The sequence below is a fragment of the Anabrus simplex genome, chromosome 7 (assembly GCF_040414725.1).
Source record: "Anabrus simplex isolate iqAnaSimp1 chromosome 7, ASM4041472v1, whole genome shotgun sequence".
In the NCBI taxonomy this organism is placed as follows: Eukaryota; Metazoa; Arthropoda; class Insecta; order Orthoptera; family Tettigoniidae; genus Anabrus; species Anabrus simplex.
The window spans coordinates 246526419-246553684 of record NC_090271.1 but is presented as its reverse complement, the minus strand read 5'-3'; the positions used below and the strand labels follow the sequence as shown (position 1 = coordinate 246553684).

The 27266-nt window shown below is 37.4% G+C and overlaps 1 protein-coding gene across 2 annotated transcripts in view; it reads left to right on the top strand.

Annotated features, from left to right (window-relative positions):
- pinta (prolonged depolarization afterpotential (PDA) is not apparent) overlaps positions 1-27266 on the top strand; it is a 127911-nt gene that overhangs the window by 72376 nt on the left and 28269 nt on the right. For both annotated transcript variants that reach the window (XM_067151651.2, XM_067151650.2), the window contains exons 3-5: positions 22671-22824; positions 23111-23270; positions 26799-27063. In XM_067151651.2, coding sequence (XP_067007752.1) covers positions 22677-22824; positions 23111-23270; positions 26799-27063 — 573 coding nt within the window. In that variant the 5' untranslated portion in view covers positions 22671-22676. The remainder of the gene's footprint in view (positions 1-22670; positions 22825-23110; positions 23271-26798; positions 27064-27266) is intronic.

Genomic DNA, 27266 nt, shown 5'->3' with positions numbered 1-27266 from the left:
GCCATCTCGCTCGGTTATATAGATGAGTTATTCATGGGTTTTATATTTTACTTGAGGGGGTCCGAATTTTTATTTTTGCAGGCGGGCCCGTATCACATTCGTTACGCCCTTATACATAAATAAAGTACCCTAAAGACATTAAATCCATGCATTAATCTCATTGAATAATGAAATGGCCTATGGCTTTTAGTGCCGGGAGATCCCAGGACGGGTTCGGATCGCCAGGTGCAGGTCTTTTGATTAGACGCGCGTAGGCGACCTGCGCGTCGTGATGAGGATGAACTGATGACGAAGACAACATATACACCCAGCACCCCTGCCAGGGAAATTAACCAATGATGGTTAAAATTCCCGACCCTTCCGGGAATCGAACCCGGGACCCCTGTGACCAAAGGCCAGCACACTAACAATTTAGCCATGGAGCCGGGCATTAATCTTATTCATTCCTTCAACAACAACTGTTCAGCAAGTTCGTAGGATTCACTCGGCAAGTGCTCACGAAAAGCCACGATGAGAGGGAACGTGATGTTCTCAAGAAAAGCTTCCCATGGCATGCTGAACGTATTTTGAAAATCAAATGGTTGGGTCGAGAATCACAGCTTTTTGAGGGGCGTATAGTCTTAGATAATAATTATAACGGAAGCTCCAGATTTTATTGATAATTTCGTGAACAACGAACGTACTTGCGAGAGAAATTATCTGGAGACAATCCACAACTGGAGTTGTTGGTATCTATTGTGACTATTTAGCCTCCGGAATAACTACAATTTGCACTTGAACTCTTTGGGTGGATGTCGGCTGTCGGCCTTCTTAGAATAAGACAGATGCGGTACGTAGGCCTACTGTAAATGTACAGTATAATTGAAGACAACTGAAGCACGATGTTACAGCAAAGAAGGTATACTTGGCGACAAAACACGACGACCTCATCTCACACCATTACTCTCCAGCGACAGCCCATTACCTATTAGCGGGTTATAGGATTTACTACGTCTACTGCAATGAGAGTTGCTAAATAGTCTACTGCACTCGACACATAGGAAGGGTAAAGACTGAGTAGAGTGTGAAAGCCACGAACCTACTACGCTTGCGTAGCAGGGGGAGAGGTGATACTCCCACGTGGCCCGCCCCAGGTGGTGGATAGGGGGTCCTAACCGCTTGCCGGCGGACTTGAGGGAAATAAAATAACTCTCGCGGACCAAACACACAACCCCCTGTGGGTTGGGGACGCGAACGAAGAATACACCCACGGTATCCCCTGCCTCTCGTAAGAGGCGACTAAAAGGGGCGACCAAGGGATAATGAAATTACAACCATTACAAATTACAAATTAGTACCATCACGCAGGGAACACCATGTGTCGATTTTACTTGCGCATAGTACCACTATGTTGGTTACACAATCGGTTTGTGATTACTAGCGACAGTGTATGCTCAGGATGCATTTACAGTACCTGTGATTCGTACCACTATATGAGACCACCATGAGTGAGCGACACAATGGTTCTTCCTTGCCTATGATTAGTACCCAATATGCGAGGAACACAACGGGATAGTGCGAGTCCCTGTGGTGGGTCCACTTATGTGAAGAACACCATAGGTTTGCGTTGCCTATAAGTAGCGACACTATGTACGAAGCACCATAGGTCAGTGTTGCATGTGCGCATTACATTACCTGTGAATAGTACCATAATGCGTGGAATACCGCGAGTCTACGCTGCTTTAGTACCGCAACATGAAAAATACAATGGTTCTACTTTCCTAGCGATAAGAACCATTATGAGGGGCCGATGACCTGAATTTTGGACCCGTTTAGACTGCAAGCATCATCGATTCAGTATTGTGCTTTAGAAGCATCCCCTAGGTCTGTAATATTATTGTTTAACGCTAGTTTCTGTGATTGTGAGACATTGCGGGGTGGAGCCACTGATTGTTTTAACTTCATATCCATCCATTCATTCTATGGTTGAGCACTATGTCCCTGTTTCGGCACACTGTGCCAGTGCACAGTTATGTTCCGCTGTTCCGGAACACGGAGAGTCAATTTTTCCGAAACATTCTCAAGCGAGACCGTGACAGTGAAAAGCTATCCCATCAGAAGCGCCACTATGCAATGCCTTTCGCCCAATTGCTGACTGTCGATACCGGCAGTGTGCCGCCATGTGCTGGAGTGTTCCGTGTTCCGTCGTATCCTCTTTATTCTGTGAGTTCCGTTGCACCGGCAACTGGCCTTCGGTACATGCGGATAACTTGATGTGTTTTGTTTTGTAAGAGTGTTTTCATTGAAGCCTAGTAATATATACCGTACGAAAGACGGTAAACTTTGAATAATGACGCACTGGAGTCCTGTTAACGACTTTTTTACTAGAATAGAACCAAAGTGAAATGCAATTTATGTTCTTCTATTTTTTCTGCAAAGAGATCTTCAACCGGCACAATGACAAGACATTTGAAACTTAAATATCCCTCAATTATTATTTTCGTGTTCTGCTTGTGTAGATTTATTTTTAATCTCCTGTTTCGCTAGTATATAGTGTTTAATTTTGATCTTCGTGTTATGCTTCTATGGGTTACGTTTCTATTTTCGTTTTCCGCTTGTATATTGTGTACGTAAATAGAGTACTAACGAATATTTCTTCAACTGTACGAGTATATTTTTAATTGGTGAAAATAACATTGTGACATTTGTAAACACACCTACTGCCAGTCTAATTGTGACAGGTGTGTTTTGAAACAAATGAATTATTCTTATCCTAAAAAGAACATTTAGACATGATTTTTTGGGTGCGTATTTCAGATATCCGACTGCTTTTTTATGTGCCGTAATGTTTTATCCTGGCCCCAGTTACTCACAATATAGGCTGATACATTCAATTGGTGAAAATATCCTTGGATTAGTTACTTTTAAACACCTGTACTGCCATTGTAACCGTGTTATGTGTATTTCATATTGACCGAAAAATTCTTCACCTAAAAGCAGCTTTTAAACGTTATTATTAGGCGCGAATTTCAGTGTTCCGACTTATCCTTCACGTCCCGTGCAGATTTACGCCGGTCGTAACTACACACAGCAAGTCCGGTACAGCAGCACATTTCTGCTGACGCGGAGCATGCCATGTTGCCTCACGAAGTTCTCTCTGCCGCGCAGTTACAGTCCCGTGAGCAACACTGTACCGAAACACTCCACTTCAAGCTCCTCATGTTCCGGAACGACTGACTGTTCCAGTCTGCCCAACCCTAATTCATTCTTCGTCCACATGTTTTGAATTCTGGTCAGTGAAGGATTCTGAATTTTTAATTGTCCTTACATTTCATCTCATTCCGTGCCATTAGGGGCCGATGACCTAGACGTTAGGCCCCTTTAAACATCATCATACTCATCATCAGAGTATGAAAGAAAATGGTTTGGCAACCTCTCTAGACCAAACAAGGATAACTTAGAACTCATTAACTCAGCAGAGTGCAGGGTGTGATTGACTGCTGGCTTCCAACTCGCTTCCAGGAACTGAGGCCGTTATGTTTTGTTCCCATGTATATACGTAAATAATCATGTTTGAGAAATTTATATAAAAACAAATGCACATTGGTGCAATAATAAGAAATCGATAATTTTGTCGCGAAGTACAGCTGTTTTTAGTTGAGGCTCCTGATCTTCTTACTCAGGATTGGTCATTGGAGCAATAGTAAATACTCATGCAAATGCAATGATAGTGTTAATTATTGTTTTAAAAAAGGTACAACTGGGCAGTCATCCTCTACTAACAATAACTTAATCAGAAGAAAAATGGAATAGGTTCGACACATCCAAGAATGAAATTATCGGCAGAAAAAAGCGAAGAGCCATGAGGGCGTGGAAATGAAAGACCCTAGGCCTCGTAAACCTATTAACATCGGGGTCAGAAAAGAACAAGAGTTGACGAAGAGAGGTGGGATAGGAAAGTGACTAACCTGGCCAAATGACTGGAAGCAATGCCAGACTCAGATAGGAACCGTGCTCGCCACCACGCGCTCTCAAGTTGAGAGCTTCCCATTTTACTCGCTCTTACAACAGACAAAGGATACAATGAATGTATTCTAGCGCCCTCACCCACAAGGGAGCGCAAATGCGCTCATACGGCTACTATGTTATATTACGGTATTATACAAGGGCTACTTACAATAGCCTGGATTCAATTTCAAATATCTCCTCAATGCTCGTATGGAGTGAGGTATATAACACCGTTGATGGTAATTCGTCCGTCGAACGGTAACTTTAAAACTTGAGCAGACCCCTTGATGCTATTCGACAGGAGTAGGTTATGCGCCGGCATCGGGTTTTAACGTCCCCCTTCCTACTATCGTATATTGCGTCATTACTTTCATCTCGTAACTCCTCCGATGAGATTGACGACAGGAAGGACAAGGGGGGTTGTCTTCCCGTATCGCGCTCACTTGTTTCTTTCCCTGGCTGCCTTCTGCGTGACGTCATGTGATATGAGGACAGCACTCGCCCGTCCTGCTGACACGTATTACCACTACAGCCTAAAATAGTCATAACTTCTGAACCATTCATGCAAATAATGTCCTGACAAGGTTATTGCAATCCTTATAAAATACTGAAGGAGGTCAAACAATTTATTTCGATGAGGAATTCTAGGATAATATCGAAATATTTATTTAATGTTAAGAAGTTCTATTTTTTTACCGCTGACTATAGCATAAAATCGCTTCTAGAGGGCAACCGGTTGGAAATAGGTATATACCATCGCGGACTTTTTTTTGTAGAGGTTTCTATGCTCTACATTTCGTACGCTTACACTTGGGGTCTATCGTTGATGGTTCACGCAGCGTAAGCCAAGAAAGCTAGTGACCGACCGACCGACCGACCGACCGACATTTTTGTCTCTTTCTACGTATTTACTGCATATCGGATCACGGATGCTGAATTATTTCACGAGCCTCGAAATATATTCAGAAATATAAGTTATTAGCATATAATAATGTTAATGTTATTGGTTTTACGTCCCACTAACTATGAATTTGAGCACCTTCACCACCGGACTGAGACAGGGTCGAACCTGCCAAGTTGGGCAAAGAAGGCCAGCGCTCTACCATCTGAACTGCTACTCAGCCCGGCTATTAGCACATAATAGTTATAGTGGTTCACTACGTGAACAGTGTTCATGTTGTCAGTATCTGAAATAGAACCACTCTACTGATTAAAATGCAGTCAACATATTATGGAAACGTGTGTGGTGCTATAAATTGTCGGCACGTAAAAGAACTCCCGTGGGACAAAATTACGGCACATCAAGTTTCAGAAAACTGCAAATGTTAGTGAGACGTAACACAAATAACATTGTTATTATTATTTTGCATATTATAAAGACAATAACGACAACAACCACCATAGCCATTTAGTGTGCTACTGTTTTGGCATAACAATACTTCCTCGTCAGCAATGCTTGGCTGTTGATACACTTTGTAATAAACTCTTGAATATCATTATTACAGCTCGTACGGTAAAAAGGTGTCAGATATAAATGACTGAATGAAAATTATATTTTCTATAATTATTGTTCTGTGCTAATAGCCGGGCTGAGTAGCAACTCAGATGGTACAGCGCTGGCCTTCTTAGCCCAACTTGGCAGGTTCGATCCTGTCTCAGTCCGAAGGTGAAGGTGCTCAAATACGTAGTTAGTGGGAGGTAAAACCAATAACATTAACATTATTATGCGCTAATAACTTATATTTCTGAATATGTTTCGAAGCTCGTGAAATAATACAGTATCCGTGATCTAATATACAGTAAATACGAAGAAAGAGATAAAAATGTCGTGCGAGAAGAGACCTTTTACTGGATCTCGGTTATTTCAAAACGGGGCCTCACACATCCCAGTCATGAGTGGTTAAAAACATACCCCAGTTCGAAATTACATTTGGTGTGTTTCACGGTAAGACTGTATCCAGATGCAAAAACGTAATGAAAACTCTTATTCTCTTATTTCTATTATTAAGTCAAAATTTCCAGTATTCCATGGCAAGATAATTTGTCTCTACGTAAGGACCAGGACATTTATTAGGATACGGCATTTAAATGCAAAGAGTAAGGAGCTAGCACTGAGAAAATATGCCAATAAGAAGGCTAAGCTTTGGGCTGGTTCATCAACTAATTAAGTCTCCTGACACGTACGTTTTAATACTTTAATATAATTCCATAAATATATCGATATGATGCATATTTTCTTATGCCATTTGTTCTAAATATTTACTTCATCAGGAAATAAATTAATTATCTTGAGTTGCATGGCAATATTTTATTTCTTATCGTATTATATGGCATGTATTTGATAGTTGATGTTCTACCTGTTCAGCATATGACGGAATTTATCACATTTTCACGTTTTTAAATCTATTGGAAGTACGGTTACTTATCAAATCGGACTAAACCATACTATTATTTGATGAAAGATTGGGAAGATGTTTCACAGGCGCGAGAACCGGCAGGCGTGCTGTACTGCGACTCTACCTTACTCGCTATCGTTCATATCGCGTGACGTCATAGCGCTTCAACCAATGGGAGCTTCAATCGCCGGAATGGCCTACCTACTAGTCTAGTTACCTTGAGGAAGGACATCCGGTCGTAAAACTTATGTGACAGATAGAGAAATCTGTATACTGTTACACAGAATAAATAGTGACTTAGAGGGATTAGCTGGGTATGTAACGTAGGGTTTTACTCTACCAACACCTTCCGATTCATGCTGTGGTCATCTGTTATCAAGCAGACTGTGCCGGACTGAAGCTCGCCCATGTGATGTTTAGTCAATAGAGTTTTTCCACTCATGTTCTTTAATGGGTAAAAACCTATTATATTTTTAGTGTCTGAATGTTTCATTACTAAGGTTACCACCATTGTGTGAAGTGCTGTTATGCCATATGTCAACATCGTGTTAACATTACCAGTACCGTTCATTGGGTTAACATAATAATTTCGGGTGTACTTGGGCTTAGTGACTCAGACGGTTAAGGCGCTGGCCTTCTGACCCCAAGTTGGCAGATTCGATCCTGGCTCATTCCGGAGGTATTTGAAGGTGCTCAAATACGTCAGCCTCGTGTCGGTAGATTTACTAGCACGTAAAAGAACTATTGCAGGACTAAATCCCGGCACTTCGACGTCTCCAAAAACCGTAAAAAATGTAGTTAGTGGGACGTAAAGCCAATAAAATTATTATTTCGGGTGTACTTCCCTTTCATTGGTTGCTGAATTTAAGAAATTGTCCACCACTTCAAAACTAAGGCAACAAATTATGTTTCATAGTTCTCATGGGAGGGAATAAATCGAGGAATTTCGCACCTTAATTTATTTTAAAACATTCAAAATAATGTTAGAAATATTATTTTAACCGTTGTATCATGTATTTTCATCTATCCAGCGAAGTGAAATCTAAGAGAAAATGTTATTTGACGAATTGAAATGTTTAAATAATTTGCTTGTTGGTCTCTCTTCTAATAGAATATAATATGTGAATTCTAGTTGATTATATGTGGTGCGTACTTGTTGGCGAAGCGTTTTCATACGTGTAAAGGTGATTTTCCCTAAGATGTTAGATTTCTCATGTTAAATTACCGTCGTTTATATAATATGTACCTACGTGATATTTTCGTGTTAGCCAGTACCAGCAATCCGGCTACTTCGGCCGCCATGTTTTTCTTATATTACGGTCTGAGGATTGGAGTCGGTCTTGACACAATATTCTCGTGTAGAATAAAATCAACGGATGTCGCGTAGAGTGCGCCACATACCGGTACCGATAGCTGTTGAAAGTTACTGATGATGCATCGCCGTATTTTCTTTTATTCCTTCGCTTGGAAATCCCCAAAAGTGGAGTAAGAATATACGCCGTTGGGGTCTCCATTTTTGAGTTCGTAGCTCCAGGTAAATTCCAGTAAAGTGATCAAATCATGTGTTTCTCTAACTGTGGATATACTGTTTCTTTGCCACCTACCTTCTCACTTGCATTTAAGGTACGCGGGCGAAGTTAGGCGGAATAGCCAACGTACAAATATAACATGTTGATGTGGTTTGCGAATTTTCCCAGTTAGTGATTACGCAGTAGGATAGGAAACCGTAAAGTAATTTGAGTATGAGTTACCATATAGCGAACCTATGACTGTTTATGAGTTATTGTGGTTATGTCCGATTCGCTTAACTCTGACATCAGCCATATTGATGTAATAGATAATAATGGCATGATGAATTTTTGCTGTATATTGTAGTATAATGCTGTTTTAACAAGCCCTACAGCGATGCCAAAATAGTGGAATTGTTATAATAGTCAGCTTAACATTTAGAGGCCTACCAGTACTTGGTTTGTAAGACATTGCATGATGGACCCTATATATATATATTCCTCCGTGTAATGAATGACGCTGCCGTTAAAACATTTACCTATCTGGTTCCCAACTGATGTCATTTCACAGTCCAAATAATAGGCCAACATTACATGTGACGTGCAAAGCAGGTGCAAAGAGGATAATATAATATGGTGAGAAGCCATTGGACATTCATCGAACATCCCCAATGGTAAATGATTTCAATGACATGGTGCTTGCCTTTCTGAGGATTAACTTAACATAGACCTATGCATAGACATTAACTGTTTTTTTTCGTCATTAAAGCAGTATTGTTTTATATTAAATTTGAGAAAGATAGGCTACTGTTCGGTACGGTAGTTGGCGTTTTACTGCACGTTTAACTGCTAAAAGATAGCTTACCCTTAATCATCATTATTTATGCTTGACAGTTTAACGCTAGCAAGAGGCCTACTACTATCACTGCTGAAATAACTTTCTTGTTTCACCAATATTGAGATATGGTATATTAGGCCTACCATACCGGGAAAGCATACCGTACTCAACTTGTACAAGGGTATTATAATGATTCCATCAGTGAGAAGGTCCTACTTAAAGTAGTGAAAGAGGGTAATACTACCCAATTCCTCTGCATCAATCCCCATTTTAGGTCTATAGACAAACCAGTGGGGAAAAGTGATTTTATTTGTTACAATAATTTAACAATAGGAAATGGTGTACCGTAACTTCCCAGTAACATTGACTTGATGTGGCATAAGGTATTTGGAGAAAAGTCAACTAGAAAAACTGAAAGGTCTTGGATTGGACCACTTGTTTAATAAACATTGCTGAACAAACTGACTGAAATGCACAACAAACCTTAAAACATCAGTTTCAAGAAAGTCATCATACAGTTGGAGTTCCTTCTTATAGGATACTAGCAATTACCCGCAGCTTCGCTCGCGTGGATTTCGTAATTTGATCAAAGTAATCGTTCCTCGGCATTGTACTAAGACATTATCTGAAAATTCCTAAAAACTCGCCCAAAAATTGAGTTTTATTTATCCCAGAAGTTCTTTGTAAACCATGGTTGTGATATTACCTTGTGGGGCTAAGACGACCATGCGACATAGAACTGTACATGTGAAAAACAGTCTTCTCTCAAGTCGAAAAAATAAATACATGTTTTTTTAAAGGCGATTCCAAATACCTATACCCACACCTGTAACATCTTCAGTTTTTGAGATATACATAAGTATCCCCATGAAAAGGATTCAACCCCTTGATCAGTCCTTTCCCCTCCCCCATCTAAGTGTATTTTTCGAAAACAAAAATACATATTTCTTTATTTTTAAAGGAGATTCCAAATATCAATTTTCACGTCTGTAACATCTTCAGTTTGTAAGATATAAGTACCGTATCCTCATAAAAAATAATTCAGCTATTTTTCACTTCTTTTCACCCCCCCTCCCCCGTTAAGTGCGCTCTCCGAAAACAAAAAGGTACATGTTCCTTTATTTTTAAAGGACTTTCCAAATGCCAAGTTTCTTGTCTGTAACATATTAAGTTTTTGACATGTAATGTAGATATACTGGTACTCATTTTCAAAATTCATCCGCTTTTCCAATTCTTTTCAGCCCCTTAACTGGGTTTTCCAAATGCAAAAAATACGTGTTTCATTATTTTTAAAGGAGATTCCAAATACAAGTTTTCATGCCTGTACTTCTGTAACCCCTTCAGTTTTTGAGATAAATGTACTCATACGAATAATTCAACTTCTTCTTGACTTCTTCCCACCCCTCTCCCGCCTTAAGCAGACTTTCCGAAAACAAATAATACGTGTTTCTTTATTTTGAAAGGAAATTCAAAATACCAACTTTCACGTCTGTAACAGCTTCAGTTTTTAAGATAAAGTATCCTCATAAACGTATTTCAACTCCTTATTTACGTATTTTCAACCCCACACCCCTTACGTCGATTTTACGAAAAAACAAATGCGTGTTTCTTTATTTTAAAGGAGATTCCAAATACTAATTTTCACGTCTGTAACATCTTCAGTTTTTGAGATATAAGTATACTCATACAAATAATTCAACTAATTTTTTAATTCTTCCACCCCTTAAGTGGATTTTCCAAAAACAAAAGAATACATATTTCTTTATTTTTAAAGGAGATTCAAAATACCAATTTTCACATCTGCAACATTTTTAGTTTTTGAGATAAGTGTCCGCATACAAATAATTCAACAAGCGTTTCAATTCTTTCAACCCCCTTAAGTGGATTTTCCGAAAACAAAATAATACGTACCTATTTCTTTATTTTTAAAGGTGATTCCAAATACCCACTTTTCAATTCCCATAGGTTGGATTTTCCAAAAACAAATTATATAATGTTTCTTTACTTTTACAGGAGATTCCAAATACCAATTTTCATGTCTGTAACATGTTAGGTTTTTGAGATATTCTTTAGATATAGTGTTTTTTAAAATTCACCCCCTTTGTCACTCCTGTTCACCCCCACCCTGTTAATTGGATTTTCCAAAACACACCAAAAATATATGTGTTTATTTTTAAAGGAGATTCCAAACACCAATTTTTGTCTGTAAACTCTTAAGTTTTTGAGATATAGATATACTCATTTAAACAATTCATCTCCCTTTACACCCCCTTATCGACGGAATATCCAAAAATCCCCCCTTAGTGAGCACATACCATAAATGTATCCTCAAAATTTAATTTCTTTATGTCCAGTAGTTTTTGCTCGGGGATGATGAGTCAGTCAGTCAGTCAGTCAGTACATGTATTATATATATAGACTAGCAAGATACCCGTGCTTCGCTACGGTATTATACTGAAATTTATAATTAAATGCTTAACGTTTTATATATAATCCGCCGAAATTCGCGATCTGACTCGTTTTCTTAGGGATTACCGGTACGGCAAAGTTCCTCCCATTTTTAAATCTTTCTTTCCAGGAATCGATTTCGTACTTCCCGGACTAGGTTCAATTATTCCACCCGGTCACATGGGTCCCTAAATCTGTGCCATCTTTTCCTATAAGCATTAATATGGATCAAATCCTTGAGGAGATCAGGAGTGGTGTCGTCTTGGGTCCTTGGTGGTACTAAACCCGCGACCGGACTGCATTCGTAGTCATTACCCGGCCAGGACCCATTTCCAGCGCGGTCCGCACATTTTGACGACGGTCCAGAACATTATTATTATCATTAGAGTGGGTGATATTAGTTGAATTTAGGTTATTATTATTATTATTATTATTATTATTATTATTATTATTATTATTATTATTATTATTATTATTATTATGCTGGACCCCACAGCAAGATGCAAGACCGCTACTTGGCAGTAAATTATATCTACGGCCATTGTCATTACTGACAATGTGACCAGCATCATTGTCGAGCGTAGGCAAGTGCGCGGGATTTCTGGCGATGTGAATGATATACTTCCGTGCATTATTGACCTTATTATAGATGTGAACAATTGCATGGTCAATAAAATTCCTATCGTTTATTTCAAATGCGTTTAAATTTTTATTTATATGCTAGGAGAATCTACTGTAATCTAAGTTCTCCAAAGGAAAACGAACCCAGGAAAGATTAAAAATGATCGGTTTATGATCAGAATAAGTACGGTACATTATGAACAGTAAAATCAATTGGTCTCAACTACTTTTTCACCCCACCGACACCGACGTTAAGTTGATTTACCCTCACCCCCCCACCCCAAGAATAAAGAAGGCGTGTTTCTTTATGTTTAAAGGAGATTCCAAATACCAATGTTCACGCCTGTTACCTTTAGTTTTGAGATATGAGTATCCCCATCAAAATAATTCACTTTTTTTTCACTTCCTTTCACACTTCCCCCCGAAGTGATTTTTCCGGCAAAAATACTTGTTTCTTTAATAGTAAAGGTTCTTCTAAATACCAATTATCATGACTCTAACATCTTTAGATTTGAGATATGTGTCCTCATAAAAGGAATTCAACTCCCTTTCACCTCCGCCACCCAAGATGATTTCCTCCCAAAACGCGTTTTCCTTTGTTTTTAAAGGAGATACAAATACCAATTTTCACATATGTAACAACTTTAGTTTTTATTAGATGTACGTATCCACATACAATTAATTCAATTAATTTTTCAAACCTTTCACCTCCGCCCCCCTTCATTGGATTTTCCGAGAATATGTGTTTCTTTACTTTTAAAAAAGATTCCAAATACCAATGTTCACGTCTGAAAAATCTTTCTTTTTTGAGATAATAAAATCTTCATGCAAATATTTCAACTAATTTTTCCATTTCCCTCCCCCGTCCCTTTAAGTGGATTTTCGAAAACAAAAACTACTTATTTCTTTATTTAAAAGGAGATTTCAAATACCTTACCAAACTTCACGTCTGTAACATCTTCAGTTTTTGAGATATCAGTATCGTAATTAAAAGAATTCAACCCCTTTTTCATTCACTCTTACCCCACCCCCACCCAAGTGTTTTTTCCGAAAACAAAAAATACATGTTTCTGTATTTTTAGTAAAGATCAGAATTACTATTTTTCACTTCCATAACATATCAAGTTTTTGGGATATATAATGTAGAAATGCTCATTTTAAAATTTCACCCCCTTTTTAGTTCCCCTTAAGTGGAGTTTCCATAATCAAATCACCTATGTTTCTTTTCTTTTACAGGAGATTTCAAATACCAATTTTTACATCTGTAACATTTTACGTTTCTGAGATACACTGAAGTTATAATCTTTCTGAAAATTCACCCCAGTTTGTCACTCCCGTTTAACCCCCAGTAATTGGATTTTCCAAAAACAAAATTACGTATTTCTTTGTTTTTAAATGAGATCCCAAATACCCATTTTCAGGTGTGTAATATCTTCAGTTTCTGAGATATAAGTATCCTCATTAAAGGCATTCAACCGCTTCTTCACCCTTTTTCACCCCTCCTATTGGGATTTTCTGAAAACAAATAATACTTGTTTCTTTATTTTTAAAGGAGATTCTAAATACCAATTTTACATCTGTAAACTTTTAGAGTTTTGAGACATAGATACACTCATTTAAAAAATAACCCCCCTTTTCACCCCCTCCACATTAATTGTATTTTCCAAAAACAAAAAATACGCATTTCTTTATTTTTATAGGATCTCCCAAATACAAATTTTCATGTCTGTAATATCTTCAGTTTCTGAGATATAAGAATCCTGATTAAAGGCATTCAACCCCTTTTTCACCATTTCCACCCCTCCTATTGGTTTTCCAAAAATCAAAAAAAATATGTGTTTCTTTATTTTTAAAGGAGATTCTAAATACCAATTTTTACATCTGTAAACATCTCAAGTTTTGAGATATAGACAGTGGCGAAACTACTTGGAGTCATTTGAGGCAATGCCTACCCCAAGAAATATGATTAAACATAAATATCGTAACAAATTTATCTGCTGTTGTTACTGTGTTAAATCAACAATAATCTCTTTGATATGTGCTACATGATGACAGCAGATGATGTGCTTTGCTTATCGCCCCGCTAGATGGCGACAGCAGACCACTTATTCTGACAGGGAGGCAGTCTGTAAGTTGTCTCACCCAGGACTTTTTGTTTCATTTCGCTTCAGTCAGCTTGTTGACTGGCGCGGGGTGGTGGAGAGAAGTAAGGTTTACTGCCCGCACTGCGCTCTCCGCAAGGTCTAGACCCCAGAGAGGCAAGCCTCCTGTGTTATTTGAGAGTGTAGTAACTCCCAGCGCGAAGGTGACAATGAAGTACCGGTACCCTATTGTTAAGTGTGTATTTTTCTTTGGAATTAGTGAGAAATCCGTGCATTAAGTTATTGGCTTTATTTGTAACAATTCAGACATGGACTGTTAGTTGCGTAAAACGAGACTGACATCATCCGGTTGAAAATCGCGTTGAAATGATATGTGATGTAGGCCCCCTTCGGGAACTTAACGAGTCTTTTGAACTCTTTAAAACGTAAACCGTTCTCATCTTGGACTTACGAAGAGAAGTGTGAAGCCAAATACAAAAGATGTATGCTTAATTTGGTTATTAACTTATTAAGTACAGTATTTTGATGGTAAATTGGCGAGAAAATTTCAATTTTCTTGGTATACACGATATTCATGGTTAACAGCCTGTTCTGAAAGCAAGGACCTTTTTTGTTATACGTGCGTTTTGTTTGGTGGTGACACCTTAATTATGCAAATGGAAATACGGTTTGGCGATTTTGAAAGCATCCGGTTTGTTGAGTTGTTAGATCCAAATCAGTTCGTAGTTTACAAAGAGAGCTTCCCTGCTATTGAACCGAGCAGTCTTATGAACATTTATCCCTTTTTAATAGGGAAAGATTGGAAAATGAATTGCTTAACATTTATTCCGATATAGAAAAACATTTGTCCCCTCAAAAAATTTACATTATATTGTCTTCAATGACCTCGAACCAGTGTATGAGGAAGTGTTAAAATTGATTAATTTAATATTAACATTTTCTGTACCGGGCGAGTTGGGCGTGCGATTAGGCGCGTGCGGCTGTGAGTTTGCATCCGGGAGATAGTGGGTTCGAATCCCAATGTCGACAGCCCCGAAGATGGTTTTCCGTGGTTTCCCATTTTCACACCAGGCACGGCCGCTTCCTTCCAACTCCTAAGCCTTTCCTATCCCATCATCGCCATAAGACCTATCTGTGTCGGTGCGGCGTAAAGCCCCTAGCAAAAAACATTTCCTGTGGCCACGGCTTCCTCTGTAAGGAGTATGATCACTCTTCCTTTTTTTTTTGCTAGGGGCTTTACGTCGCACCAACACAGATAGGTCTTATGGTGATGATGGGATAGGAAAGGCCTAGGAGTTGGAAGGAAGCAGCCGTGGCCTTAATTAAGGTACAGCCCCAGCATTTGCCTGGTGTAAAAATGGGAAACCATGAAAAACCATCTTCAGGGCTGCCGATAGTGGGATTCGAACCTACTATCTCCCAGATGCAAGCTCACAGCCGCGCGCCTCTACGCGCACGGCCAACTCGCCCGGTATATGATCACTCTGAAGAGGATAAAAACATTTTTGTGAAATTCAATGAACAATGAAAGACTCAGCAGTCTTAGTAACATTTCTATCGAGAAAATGCTTGTGAAGGAATTGATGAGTGACCAAGTATTGGAGGGCCGTGTGATTGATCATTTTACGACCAAGAAAACTCGACTTATGGAACTCCTCAACAACTAACTTTAAGTTAAGATTTCCTGCCTACCCATTAATTAACTAATAGCTTCGCCACTGGATATAGATACACTCATTTTAAAAATTTACTCCCCTTTTCACCCCCCATTAATAGGATTTTCCCAAAACAGAAAAATGCATGTTTCTTTATTTTTAAAGGAGATCCCAAATACTAATTTTCAGGTCTGTAATGTATTCAGTTTCTGAGATATAAGTATCCTCATTAAAGGCATTCAACCCTATTTTCACCCTTCTTCACCCTCCTATTGGGATTTTCCAAAAACAAAAAAATATGTGTTTCTTTATTTTTAGAATAAATTCTAAATATCAACTTTTAGATCTGTAAACTTTTAAAGTTTTGAGATATAGATACACTCATTTCAAACATTCCCCCCCCTTTGACCCCCTTGGCGATGGAATATCCAAAAATCCTCCCTCAGCGAGCACCTACATTGTAATATAAATGTGTTCTCAAAATTTCATTTCTTTATGTCCAGTAGTTTTGGCTCGGCGATGATGAATCAGTCAGTCAGTCAGTCAGTCAGGACAAGTTACTTTATATATATATAGATTTGTTCCTTGCTTTTCCAAACTGGGGGATGCTTTCATATGCCTTTTCTAAGTCTATAAAAGTCATTACCCAGCTCTTTTCCATTATCTGTCTCAGAATGAAAATGGGTTCTTCTGTTTACCTTCCAGTTCTGAATCCAAGTTGTAGCCCTACCTCTTGTAACTGACTTTCCACCTTTTCTCTAATTTTTTTTTCCAATATCCTTTCAATTATTGTGGCAACATGGGAGATAATGGTGATTCCTCTGTAGTTACTGCACATCTTCTTATCTCCTGTCTTGAATATTGGTATTATAATCCCCTTTTCCCAGTCCTTGGGAACTTTCTTTTCTCTCCATATACACTTAAGTATTCTGTAAGTCCACTGGAACTCTGCTGATCCTGCAGCATCGATCATTTCTACTATGGCAACTTCATCTGTTCACCAACTGAGCACCCTAGAAAAAAATAAACTCCATGTTTCTCACTTAAACACTTTATTATTAAGAACTCTTAAAAAAAAAATGTAATATGAAAGGAAACCACAAAAGTTGACCCCACTGGTTGTATGAAGTAAATATTAATATTTGCACTTAGACTGAGGGTAGTGTACATGACATTATTGACAAGAATTGTATGAATGGTATGAAGATATTTATTATTCAGAGAGAAGATCCAAGTAAGGAATGAGTATTATATTTGAACTACGAGTACAACTCTACTTAGATAGTGATGTATGATGCAGATGGATGAGGGAGAGAAAGATTAATAGATTCAGTAGAGGGTTATAGATGTTTCTATTTCAAGTTTAAGTTTAAGGAAGCAGAGATTGTTATCGGTGTGATACTGTGTAGGAGGGATACAGACTGGAGGATGATTGGTGATTCAAATGAGACTATGGAAAGGGTATGTGGAAAACTGGCAGGAAGATTTGTACATCCTAATGGGTGAGTAGAATATATCGATCTACCTTCAGAAGGCCTTAATTTAAACCGTAAGTGTTCATGTAAGTTAGGCGGTTCGTTTAGAAGAGTTATAAGGAGGTACATTCAGGAAAACAGAGTGGACTAGGGATCAGTGATGATGGCGTGGGAAACAGGAATTCAAGTAAGGATGACATAAAATTGTCAGTGTTAAACTGCAGAAATATTGTAAAGAAAAGAATAGAATAAAGTAATTCAACAGATTATATTTATCAGATATTATAATGGGAATTGAATCATGGCTGAGAAGTGATATTACAGATGCGGAAATGTTCTTATGAAACTGGAGTGTTTATCATAGAGACAAGTTAGGAACAATAGTAGGGGGAGTATTCATACTGGTGAAAGAAGAATTTTTAAACTACAAAAGGATTAAGGATGAGAAACATGAAATTCTATGCATAAGACTTATCTCTAAAGATATAGGCAACTTGATGTTTTTGGGGTTTACAGACCTGGCAAGGCTGGCATTGATTCTGATGCTGTGTGGGGAAAGACACAGAAGAGAACGTTATTGTAGCGGATGATCTCAATTTACCAAATGTTAACTGGGAAGAGAATGCGAATGACAGAAAGCATGACCAACAAATTGTGAAAAAGGTAAGATGGTGTAAGGACAGCTGAATCAGAAAGTGACAGAACCAGCAAAAACTGATAAAAACAGATGAACTCTATAAAGAAACTAAAGTGATAGATGGTATAAGTGATCATGAAGCCGTTTTTATCATAGTTAAATATGACAGAAAGGAATGTCATAAAATTAGGACTATTAGGAAATACCACATGGTTGATAAGAGAGGCATGAAGAAATTCGAAAAAGCAATTATGATCAATGGAAAATGGTAAATAAATATGTAAATAGCTTATGGGATGGATTTAAAGCAATTGTTGAGGAATGTAAAAACAAGTACAGTATATAACTTTAAAAGTGGTAAGTGATGGCAGTGACCCATTATATTATAATAGGAAAATAAAGAAGTTAAGAAGGAGGTGCAGATTAGAAAGAAATAGAGTTAGGAATGGTTGCAGGTTTAAGGAAGATTGAAGGAATATACTGGGAAACTGAGTCTAGAAAATAAGTCAACTAAGGATAATATGATGACAATATAATTGGCAGCTATATTAATTTTAGGGATCAAGGGAAAGATATGTATAGATACTTTATGACAAAAACAGGTTCCAGGAATGACATTCCAGGGATCATTAATAGACAAAGGGAGTATATTATGTGAGGACTTACAGAAGGCAGAAGTATTCAGTGAACAGTATGTAAAGGTAGTTGGGTATACGGATTACGTCCAGATTGAGGAGGCCACTAATACTGGGAAATTACTTACATTTACATATGATTAATAAGACATTTATAAAAAGACACAAAATTTGAAAGCTGGACAAGCAGCTGGGATTGATATGATTTCTGGTGATATATTAAAGGCAATGAGTTGTGATGTAGTGCCATAAGTGATATGAAATGACTGGAGAGTTGCAATGTTGCACCAGTACACAGGGGAAAGAGTGATAATCATAAAGCAGATAATTTCTGGCCAGTCAGCTTGACATATGTTGTTTGTAAGATCTGGGAAAACATTCTTACTGATTTATTTATTTTAATTACTGTATGGCTTTTAATGCCAGGAGTGTGTGAGGGCATGTTCGGTTCACCTGGTGCAGGTCTTTCTATTGGATGTGGGATGATGATAATGAGGTGGGAAGAGGGTGAAAACCTGTGTCTGCATGTAGCCTACTCCTGTTGAATAACACCAAGAGGTCTGTTCAAAGCTTTACTTCCCCATCTGATGGACGAATCACCATCAACAGCATCATATGCCCTCACTCCATATGAACAATGAGGAGAGGTTTGGAATTGAATCCAGGCTTTTAGCACACAATTTATTGATTGGAAATTGTGTATCACTACCTCTCCTACTACCCTGCCAACCAACATATTGATGGTAAACATTTTTTCGACCAATGGGACTCAATCCGGCTAACCACAGTGTCAGATCATATGTAGACTTAATGATCATGGCCACCCAGTGGGCACTTTCTGGTTATATGATACAAGATTGCAAAATTGAATGGGTGGCTACATTTCTAGAATATAGAACTTGGAGAATTAGAGTAGGTGAAGTGATATATCTGATCCTGCAATAATTAAGAGGGTAATCCCTCAGGGCAGTATTGTTGGACCTTTATATTTTGTTATATATAAATGATATGAATTTTTCTTATATGAATAAAGAACTGGAATCACAGATAAGGCTATTTGCGGATGATGTTATACTGTATAGAGTAGTAAATAAATTACAGGATTGTGAGCAACTATAAAAATACCAAGACAATGTTGTGAGATTGACAGCAGACAATGATATGATGGTAAACGGGATGAAAAGTAAGGTTGTAAGCTTCACCAAGAGAAATAGTGCTCTCAGTTTTAATTACATTGTTAATGGGATTGTAGTAACTTATGGGGATCACTGTAAGTACCCAGGTGTTAATGTCAGGAATGATCTGGAGTAATCACATTAACAAAGTTGTAAAGAAAGGATGCAGATCTTTTCATATGGTTATGATGCTATTTAGAGGTTGTAGTAAAGATGTACAGGAGAGGGAATATAGGTTTCTGGTAAGACACCAATTAAAGTATGATTCCAATTGATACGAGAACTGGAAAGAATTAAAAAAAAAAAAAAAAAAGCAGCATGATTTGTTTGTGATGATTTCTGGCAAAAGAGTACTGTTACAAAAATGTTACAAACCTTGGGCTGGGAAGACTTGGGAGTAAGAAGATCAGCTGCTCGACTAAGTGGTATGTTACTTCAAAGAAAAAGACTTGAAGTTTCTACCTTTTCAGTAGATTACATAATCATGTTAGCAATTAAAATGACATTAATGTAAAAAATATTTGCAGGACATGTTTTGTCTCTTTGAGACATCATCAGCCACTTATTTCCAGCATAGATTTTTTTTTGCTAGTTGTTTTACGTCGCACCGACACAGATAGGTCTTACGGTGACGATGGGACAGGAAAGGGCTAGGAGTGGGAAGGAAGCGGCCGTGGCCTTAATTAAGGTACAGCCCCAGCATTTGCCTGGTGTGAAAATAGGAAACCACGGAAAACCATTTTCAGGGCTGCCGACAGTGGGGTTTGAACCTACTATCTCCCGAATACTGGATACTGGCCGCACTTAAGCGACTGCAGCTATCAAGCTCGGTCCAGCATAGATTAAAATAGACATGTAAAGGCAGTAAAGAGTTGTCATACACTCATGATTCCTATAAAAAACATGCATATATGTCCACTAAGATTAGAAGTCTTTAAAAAACAGAAAACACACCTACACATCTTGTTCTTGCTATATTTAAAAATACATTTTTTTAAAATCTATGAGGTAGAATCATTCTTGTAAAATTGGGCTTGTTTCGAATCCATTGTTCATAATAATCTTGCAGATGATTCAAAGTGATAATTGAAGTAGTGATTAATCTAAATTGTATAGAAGAGGGGAATCCTCAAGGTTGAAATAAAGGTTGCATTAAATAATACAGATCTTGTAAACTACTGTGGAAAATGTTGCAGAATGCAGTATTCTGTTTGGGAGTCAGGAAGAAGAAGAAAAAGAAGAAGAAGAAGAAGAAGAAGAAGAGGAAGAAGAAGAAGAAGAAGAAGAAGGAGAAGAAGAAGAAGAAGACTGAGAAAATAAATGGCTACCATATTAAAGGTGCTAAAAGAAAAGGGGCAACAAGACTTAAAAGCATTTGCATTTGCAGATGATGTAGTAATTTGGGGTAACTCAGAGAAAGATGAAGAAGAGAGACTGCAAGAGTGGAGTTAGGAGTTTGAGAGATATGGATTAAACATCAACAAGGCTAAAATGGTGGAGTTGAAGGTACAGAAGGGTGACAATCAGCCAGAAATCATGCTAAATGGCACTAAGCTGGACAGTGTCACAGAATTTAAGTACTTGGGTAGTATAATGTCCAAGGATAACTTAGCTAAATATGAAGTAAACAGTCGAATCAGCAAAGCAATACATTTTTACCTCCAAGTAAGACAGCTACTATGGGATAAACAAGTACCACTCAAAACCAAGATGACACTGTATAAATCATACTACACCCCTATCCTCACATACAGCCTGGAAACCGCTACATTAACAAGAAAGGACAACTCGAAACTCCAAGCAGCAGAAATGAAGTTCCTACGCACAATGATCCTGAAGACCAGGAGAGATAAAATCAGGAATGAAAAAGTCAGAGAAGACGTAGGACTAGAAGACTCCTTACTCCAGAAGATCCAAAAGGTAAGACTGAAGTGGTTTGGTCATGTGAAAAGAATGAGTGCCAACAGGTCTGCAAGAAAGGAGTATGAAAGAGAAATCAGGGGAAAGAGACCAGCGGGCAGACCTGGAGAAAAATGGACATACTTAGTGAAGAAGGATGTAGAGGAGAGAGGTCAGGATTGGGAGCGGATTGTGAACGAAGAATGGTTCATGGACAGAACAAAATGGAAGGGGCTCGTATACCATACCTGGGAAACTGGAGTTGGTCAACGATGATGATGATGACTAGGTATACAACTGATAGGGAATCTGCCACTTGGGCAACAGTCCTAAATGCAGATCATTGATTGATTGATTGATTGATTGATTGATTGATTGATTGATTGATTGATTGATTGATTGATTGATGAAGGTCATCAATTGGAAGTTGTTAAATAAAAAAGAAAAGGGTAAAGAAAGAGAAAATGTGGAAAAAATAAATTCCTTACATTTGCAGTTGAAGTACCGGTACTGTCCTATCACAGCCAAAAAGGAATAAGAACTGACCAAGGGTAATTGGGAAGGAAATATAAAAACCAAATGTTTCAACTAAGTGGAAGCAGTATGAGAGACATAGAGACTGATCTATCTACCAGTGAGAATCTGAGAATGAGGCTTAGGATATAAAATGTTGAGACTACTTAAACATTAAGTCTTCAGCCCAGAGGCTCATTGGATCCTCTAAAAGCACTACCAAACGTTATAGGTAAATGATGGTGTGACCATAATGGGGCATACAGGGCTTGATGAGGGATGGGGTAATTTGCCATTGGTAAGATATATTCAATCTGAAACTGAATACAGGATGATGAAGTGTACTCCCTATGTTCAGAGAAAATAATACAAGGATTTTCCAATGAATCCAAAAGAGTTTTAGAGAGAGAGAAATGCATTTCTTTCTGGTTCCCCCATTTGGAGGTTGCCAAAAAGACAAAGCTTACATGAAAATTTGATTAATAACTACAAGGGTCATTTATAATATGTCCATAAATGATAAGTATACTATATTAAAGCCTGCTTACTACAGTAATTAAAAAATGTGTATCAGTCAATAATCTGGAAATCCATGAGGGATTCCTCATAGGACAAAGTCATAGCTAAGAGTATAGATAATTTTTAACTATCGCTAATGATCCTTTCAGAGCTGCTAACCAAACAGGGAAATTTATAAAAATCATTTCTTAAACAGTTTAATGTTCATATTATTGTTTTATATACACTTTTAATATGACAGTGTTGTTTTTTGCCTTTTCAGGTAAAAATGGAGGAGAAATATCACTGCACTCTACCAGAAGAAGTTAAAAAATATGCAGCTGAAATTCTTCATGAAACCGAAGGAGATCGTGATTGGAAAATTGAAAAGATGAGGGCTTGGTTGGAGACACAACCTCATCTAAATGCCAGGAAGGGTATAACTCTATTTTAATAATAAATAATAATGTCATTTGCTTTGCATCCCACTAACTACTTTTACGGTTTTCGGAAACGCCAAGGTGCCGGAATTTAGTCCCGCAGGAGTTTCTTTACGTGCCAGTAAATCTACTGACACGAGGCTGACCATATTTGAGCACCTTCAAATACCACCGGACTGAGCCAGGATCGAACCTGAAAACTCTATTTTAACATCTTTTAGTTTGAGAATACGTTTGTTAGTAAATCAAGATCTAGAATGTGTTCTTTTTTCTACTGTTGCAGATGTAATGAGTATATTGCGATTCTTGCGTGGTTGCAAATATGATCTGACTAAGGCTCAATTTAAGATGACCAATTTCTATGAAATGCGAGCCAAAGTTCCCGAATGGTTCAGCCAGCGAGATCCTACTCTTCAGCAGCTGCAAGAATTGCTCACTATTGGGTAAGTTATTGGTACCTATTTGCGAGACACACACAAAAGTGGCAAGAGGGAGATGGAATCACCTCAGTAAATTCATTAGGTTATCAAGGCCTACTTCAAAATGAGAATTAATATAAAATGTTATATGTTGAAATGTACTTGCTTTAAGATCTCTAGATATTAAATAGTTACATGAAGCCATTATTAATACGTGACAATGAGAACCACTCCTCTGTCTTGCAGTTTTCTTATAATTTATATTTCAAATGAAACTCAAAGAAGACAATGACCCTAGGTTAATGGAAAAATTATGATCTTCAGTACATATAGCATAGCGAGAAATCAAAGCTATTTCTGTACAGGCAATGAAGGCTCTTTTAAGGGTGGAAAGTAAAAGCTTCCACTTTCCGTAAACTCTGCACCAAGTGGGATAGAGTGGTTAGCCCTATGCCCGTACGCCTTTGCTGCCAGGAATTAACCTGTACTCGTGTTTGGTTCAGGCTGAGTAAATCCCAGGGCCGTGTACTGCTTTAGAGGTGGATATCTTGTTTCTTAAATTTTTCAACTTCCTGATGAAATTGCAAGTGACTATTCTCATCTTAAAAACCCATATTGAAGATCAAATGAAAGTAAAAACAATAAATTTATTATTCCACCTATTCAACACATAACTAGCTTACAAAATTAGGATTTCATCCTTATTTTATTACTAAATTATTAAAACATGGTACATGTTTTGCCTATTTTCTGAGCATCTTCAGCTAGTTTGGAATCTTAAGGCTAATTAGGAATATTGACCTAGAACTTATATGATTGATTTGTCATTAGCAAGCTTAAAATTAATGCAATTTTTAAGTAACATGGTTAAATACAATTTTCTTGTATATTGTGTCAAATGGTTGTGATCTAAGTATAACAGTTATTCACATTCCATTAAAACTATTATAGTATAAAAGTTTGTTGTTTACTTAAAATGTTTTACTAAAACATTTTACTACTTGAAAAATGACTATATTACACTCTCAAAACATTTTATGAGATAAGGCTAAAGAATTATTGTGTTCATCATCTTGCTATCTGCAGCTCATATTATACCATTTTTTTATTATAAGTATTGATTGTTACACACTTGAATTGACATATGTTGAAACTTGTTGTAATCCAACTTTACAATTATCTTGTTATAGATTTAAGAAACCAGTGTGTATGAATAGGGCCTTCCCACTCCCCGCGATTACATATCTATAAATACAACACAAGGAGTGCTAGTAGAACGACAGGCAGTCGTCAAGCAGTCATGAACACTAACAGATACACAGGCAGGAGTCGAAGGGGTAAGTGCTGATCCTTTAATGTGAGGCTTCAATATTTTAATATAATATATACTTACAAAATTTTTTTTATTGTTACAGATGTCAACAAGTTCATTGCTTAGTTTGGAGAAATCATAGTTCAACTGTAAACATTAAGTTTGAGTGTCCCTTTTGACCCAGGCCCTCCCTATTCATACACACAGGTTTTAAAAATCTTGAACAAGATAATTGTGAAATTGGATTACAACCAGTTTCAACATATGTCAATTCAAGTGTGTAACAATCAATACCTATAATTAAAAAGGGTATAACATGAACTGCAGATAGCAAGACAACAAACACAATAATTCTTTAGCCTGATCTCATAAAATGTTTTGAGAGTGTAATAGTCATTTTTCAAGTTTATAAGAAGTGACAATGATTCTTCAAGATTTTAGTAAAACATTTTAAGTTTTAAGTTTGAATTGAATGTGAATAACTGTTGTACTTAGATCACAACCATTTGACACAATATACAAGAAAATTGTATTTAACCATGTTTCTTAAAAATTGCATTAATTTTAAGCTTGCTAACGAAAAATCAATCATATAAGTTCTAGGTCGATATTCCTAATTAGCCTTAAGATTCTAAAGTGACTGAAGATGCTCAGAAAATGAGCGAAACATGTACCATGTTTTAATAATTTAGCAATAAAATAAGGATGAACTCCTAAATTTGTAAGGTAGTTGAGTATTGAATAGGTGGAATAATAAATTTATTGTTTTTACTTTCCTGATGGGAATTAAACCCACGTCCTTCGGGTGAACTGAGCACGCCTTTACCTCCTCGGTTAGGCAGTAGAACCTCTGTTATCTGAAATACCATACATCTAAAACAACAACAAAAACAATTTGTTTAAAATGAATTAAAGAAACATGGTATGTTTTGCTATTTTATGACAATGGGGATGAGCAACAGAATGTGTGGACTCTGATCTTGACTGCCTCCTTCTCTTCTCTATTTCCAACTCAGTTTGTTTTGGCCCTTTCATTACTGTCCTAGTAACTGCCCATGCAGTGGTGAGTGTACCTTTTTTGTGGTATGCTTTTATTTTTCGTCATGTCAACAAAGCAGAAATGGGTCATGACAATAATAGAATAAAAATAAGCAGCAGTTAATTTTTTTTTTGCTATTTGCTTTATGTCGCACCGGCACAGATATGTCTTATGGCGACGATGGGATAGGAAAGGCGTAGGAACTGGAAGGAAACGGCCGTGGCCTTAATTAAGGTACAGCCCCGGCATTTGCCTGGTGTGAAAATGGGAAACCACGGAAAACCATCTTCAGGGCTGCCGACAGTGGGGCTCGAACCCACTATCTCCCGATTACTGGATACTGGCCGCACTTAAGCGACTGCAGCTATCGAGCTCGGTGTTAAAATAATTAACAATGGTGAAATTTTATATAAGTCCTGTGACAGCAGATTTTGGTGTTGGTTTTTCCACAGCTTCTGAATGGGTCAAAATGAAAAATAAGTTTGAAGAGCATGCTTTAAAAATGCCTAACAGTAAAATAATTAAATTCTGTCTTCTCGTCATAGTATTTGACATAACACTCTTGGACTACTTCTTGTGAGAACACATAAAACGAGAAGTCATGTTTACACCAACTGCAACTAAAGAGGATATGAAATGTTGAATATTTAAAGTTTGTTGCACTATTAGCCCCTGTATGTTGTTAAAAGTTAAAGAAAACCATTCCAAAACAATCATCAATTGGTTAGGTGTTAATGGAGGCTACTTCTAGCATTTAATGAAGTAATGTAATCACCTAGATATTTCTTTGATTTTCTTATTCATTTAGTAGGATATTTTTGTCTACTGCTGTGTACAGCAGTGAAAATACACTATCAGTGATCAAAAATTCATTTTAGACAAAAAAGTTTTTATAAAAGTTGCTTAGTTCAATTAGGGGAAAGCAGAATATTAAAATGTTATCATGCTTCCATAAGGGGTCCCAGGAACATATTGCCCTTTACACAGTGTGGAAGGTCCCTTCTGCCAATAAAATTTGGAAGACAAAGCATTCAATTTATTTATTAATTTAAATTTATTTATTAGGTATTATTTATTCTCCAAGGGAGACACTTTATATATTCTGCACCAATTGGAACTCCCTGTATTAAATTATCTTAAAATTATCGGAGACCTTTTACTTATATTGTAAGTAGAGAGAGTTGTAATTTATGTATTTCAGTGTTTTCTTACCATTGCGCCATCCTGATCCTGAGGGTCGTCTTGTGTGTATTATACGAGCTGCTGCACACAACCCACATGTCCATCTTCAGAATGATGTCTTCAAAATTGGAAAAATGATCCTAGACTTGGCTGTGGAAGAAGATATTAGTGAACTATCCTCTGTCTATGGTGTGGTAGCAATATTTGATCTAAATGGTGTCACCTTGGCCCACGCTTTGCAGATGACACCAGCAGTTATTAAGAAGGCTGTTCATGCATGGCAGGTTTGTTGATTAGTATTGAGTTTTATCTTCCCATAATCATATGAGGTTGGAATGACCGAGCAATATGCAAATTAATAATTTTAAAAATAGGTACATATATTATTTTGCAGATCCTTTACAATGTGTTATTAACTGGAATTGTTTAAAATATAAGTGGCAGTCAAATCAAAACCGAACACCCACCATAACACATATTCTATGTG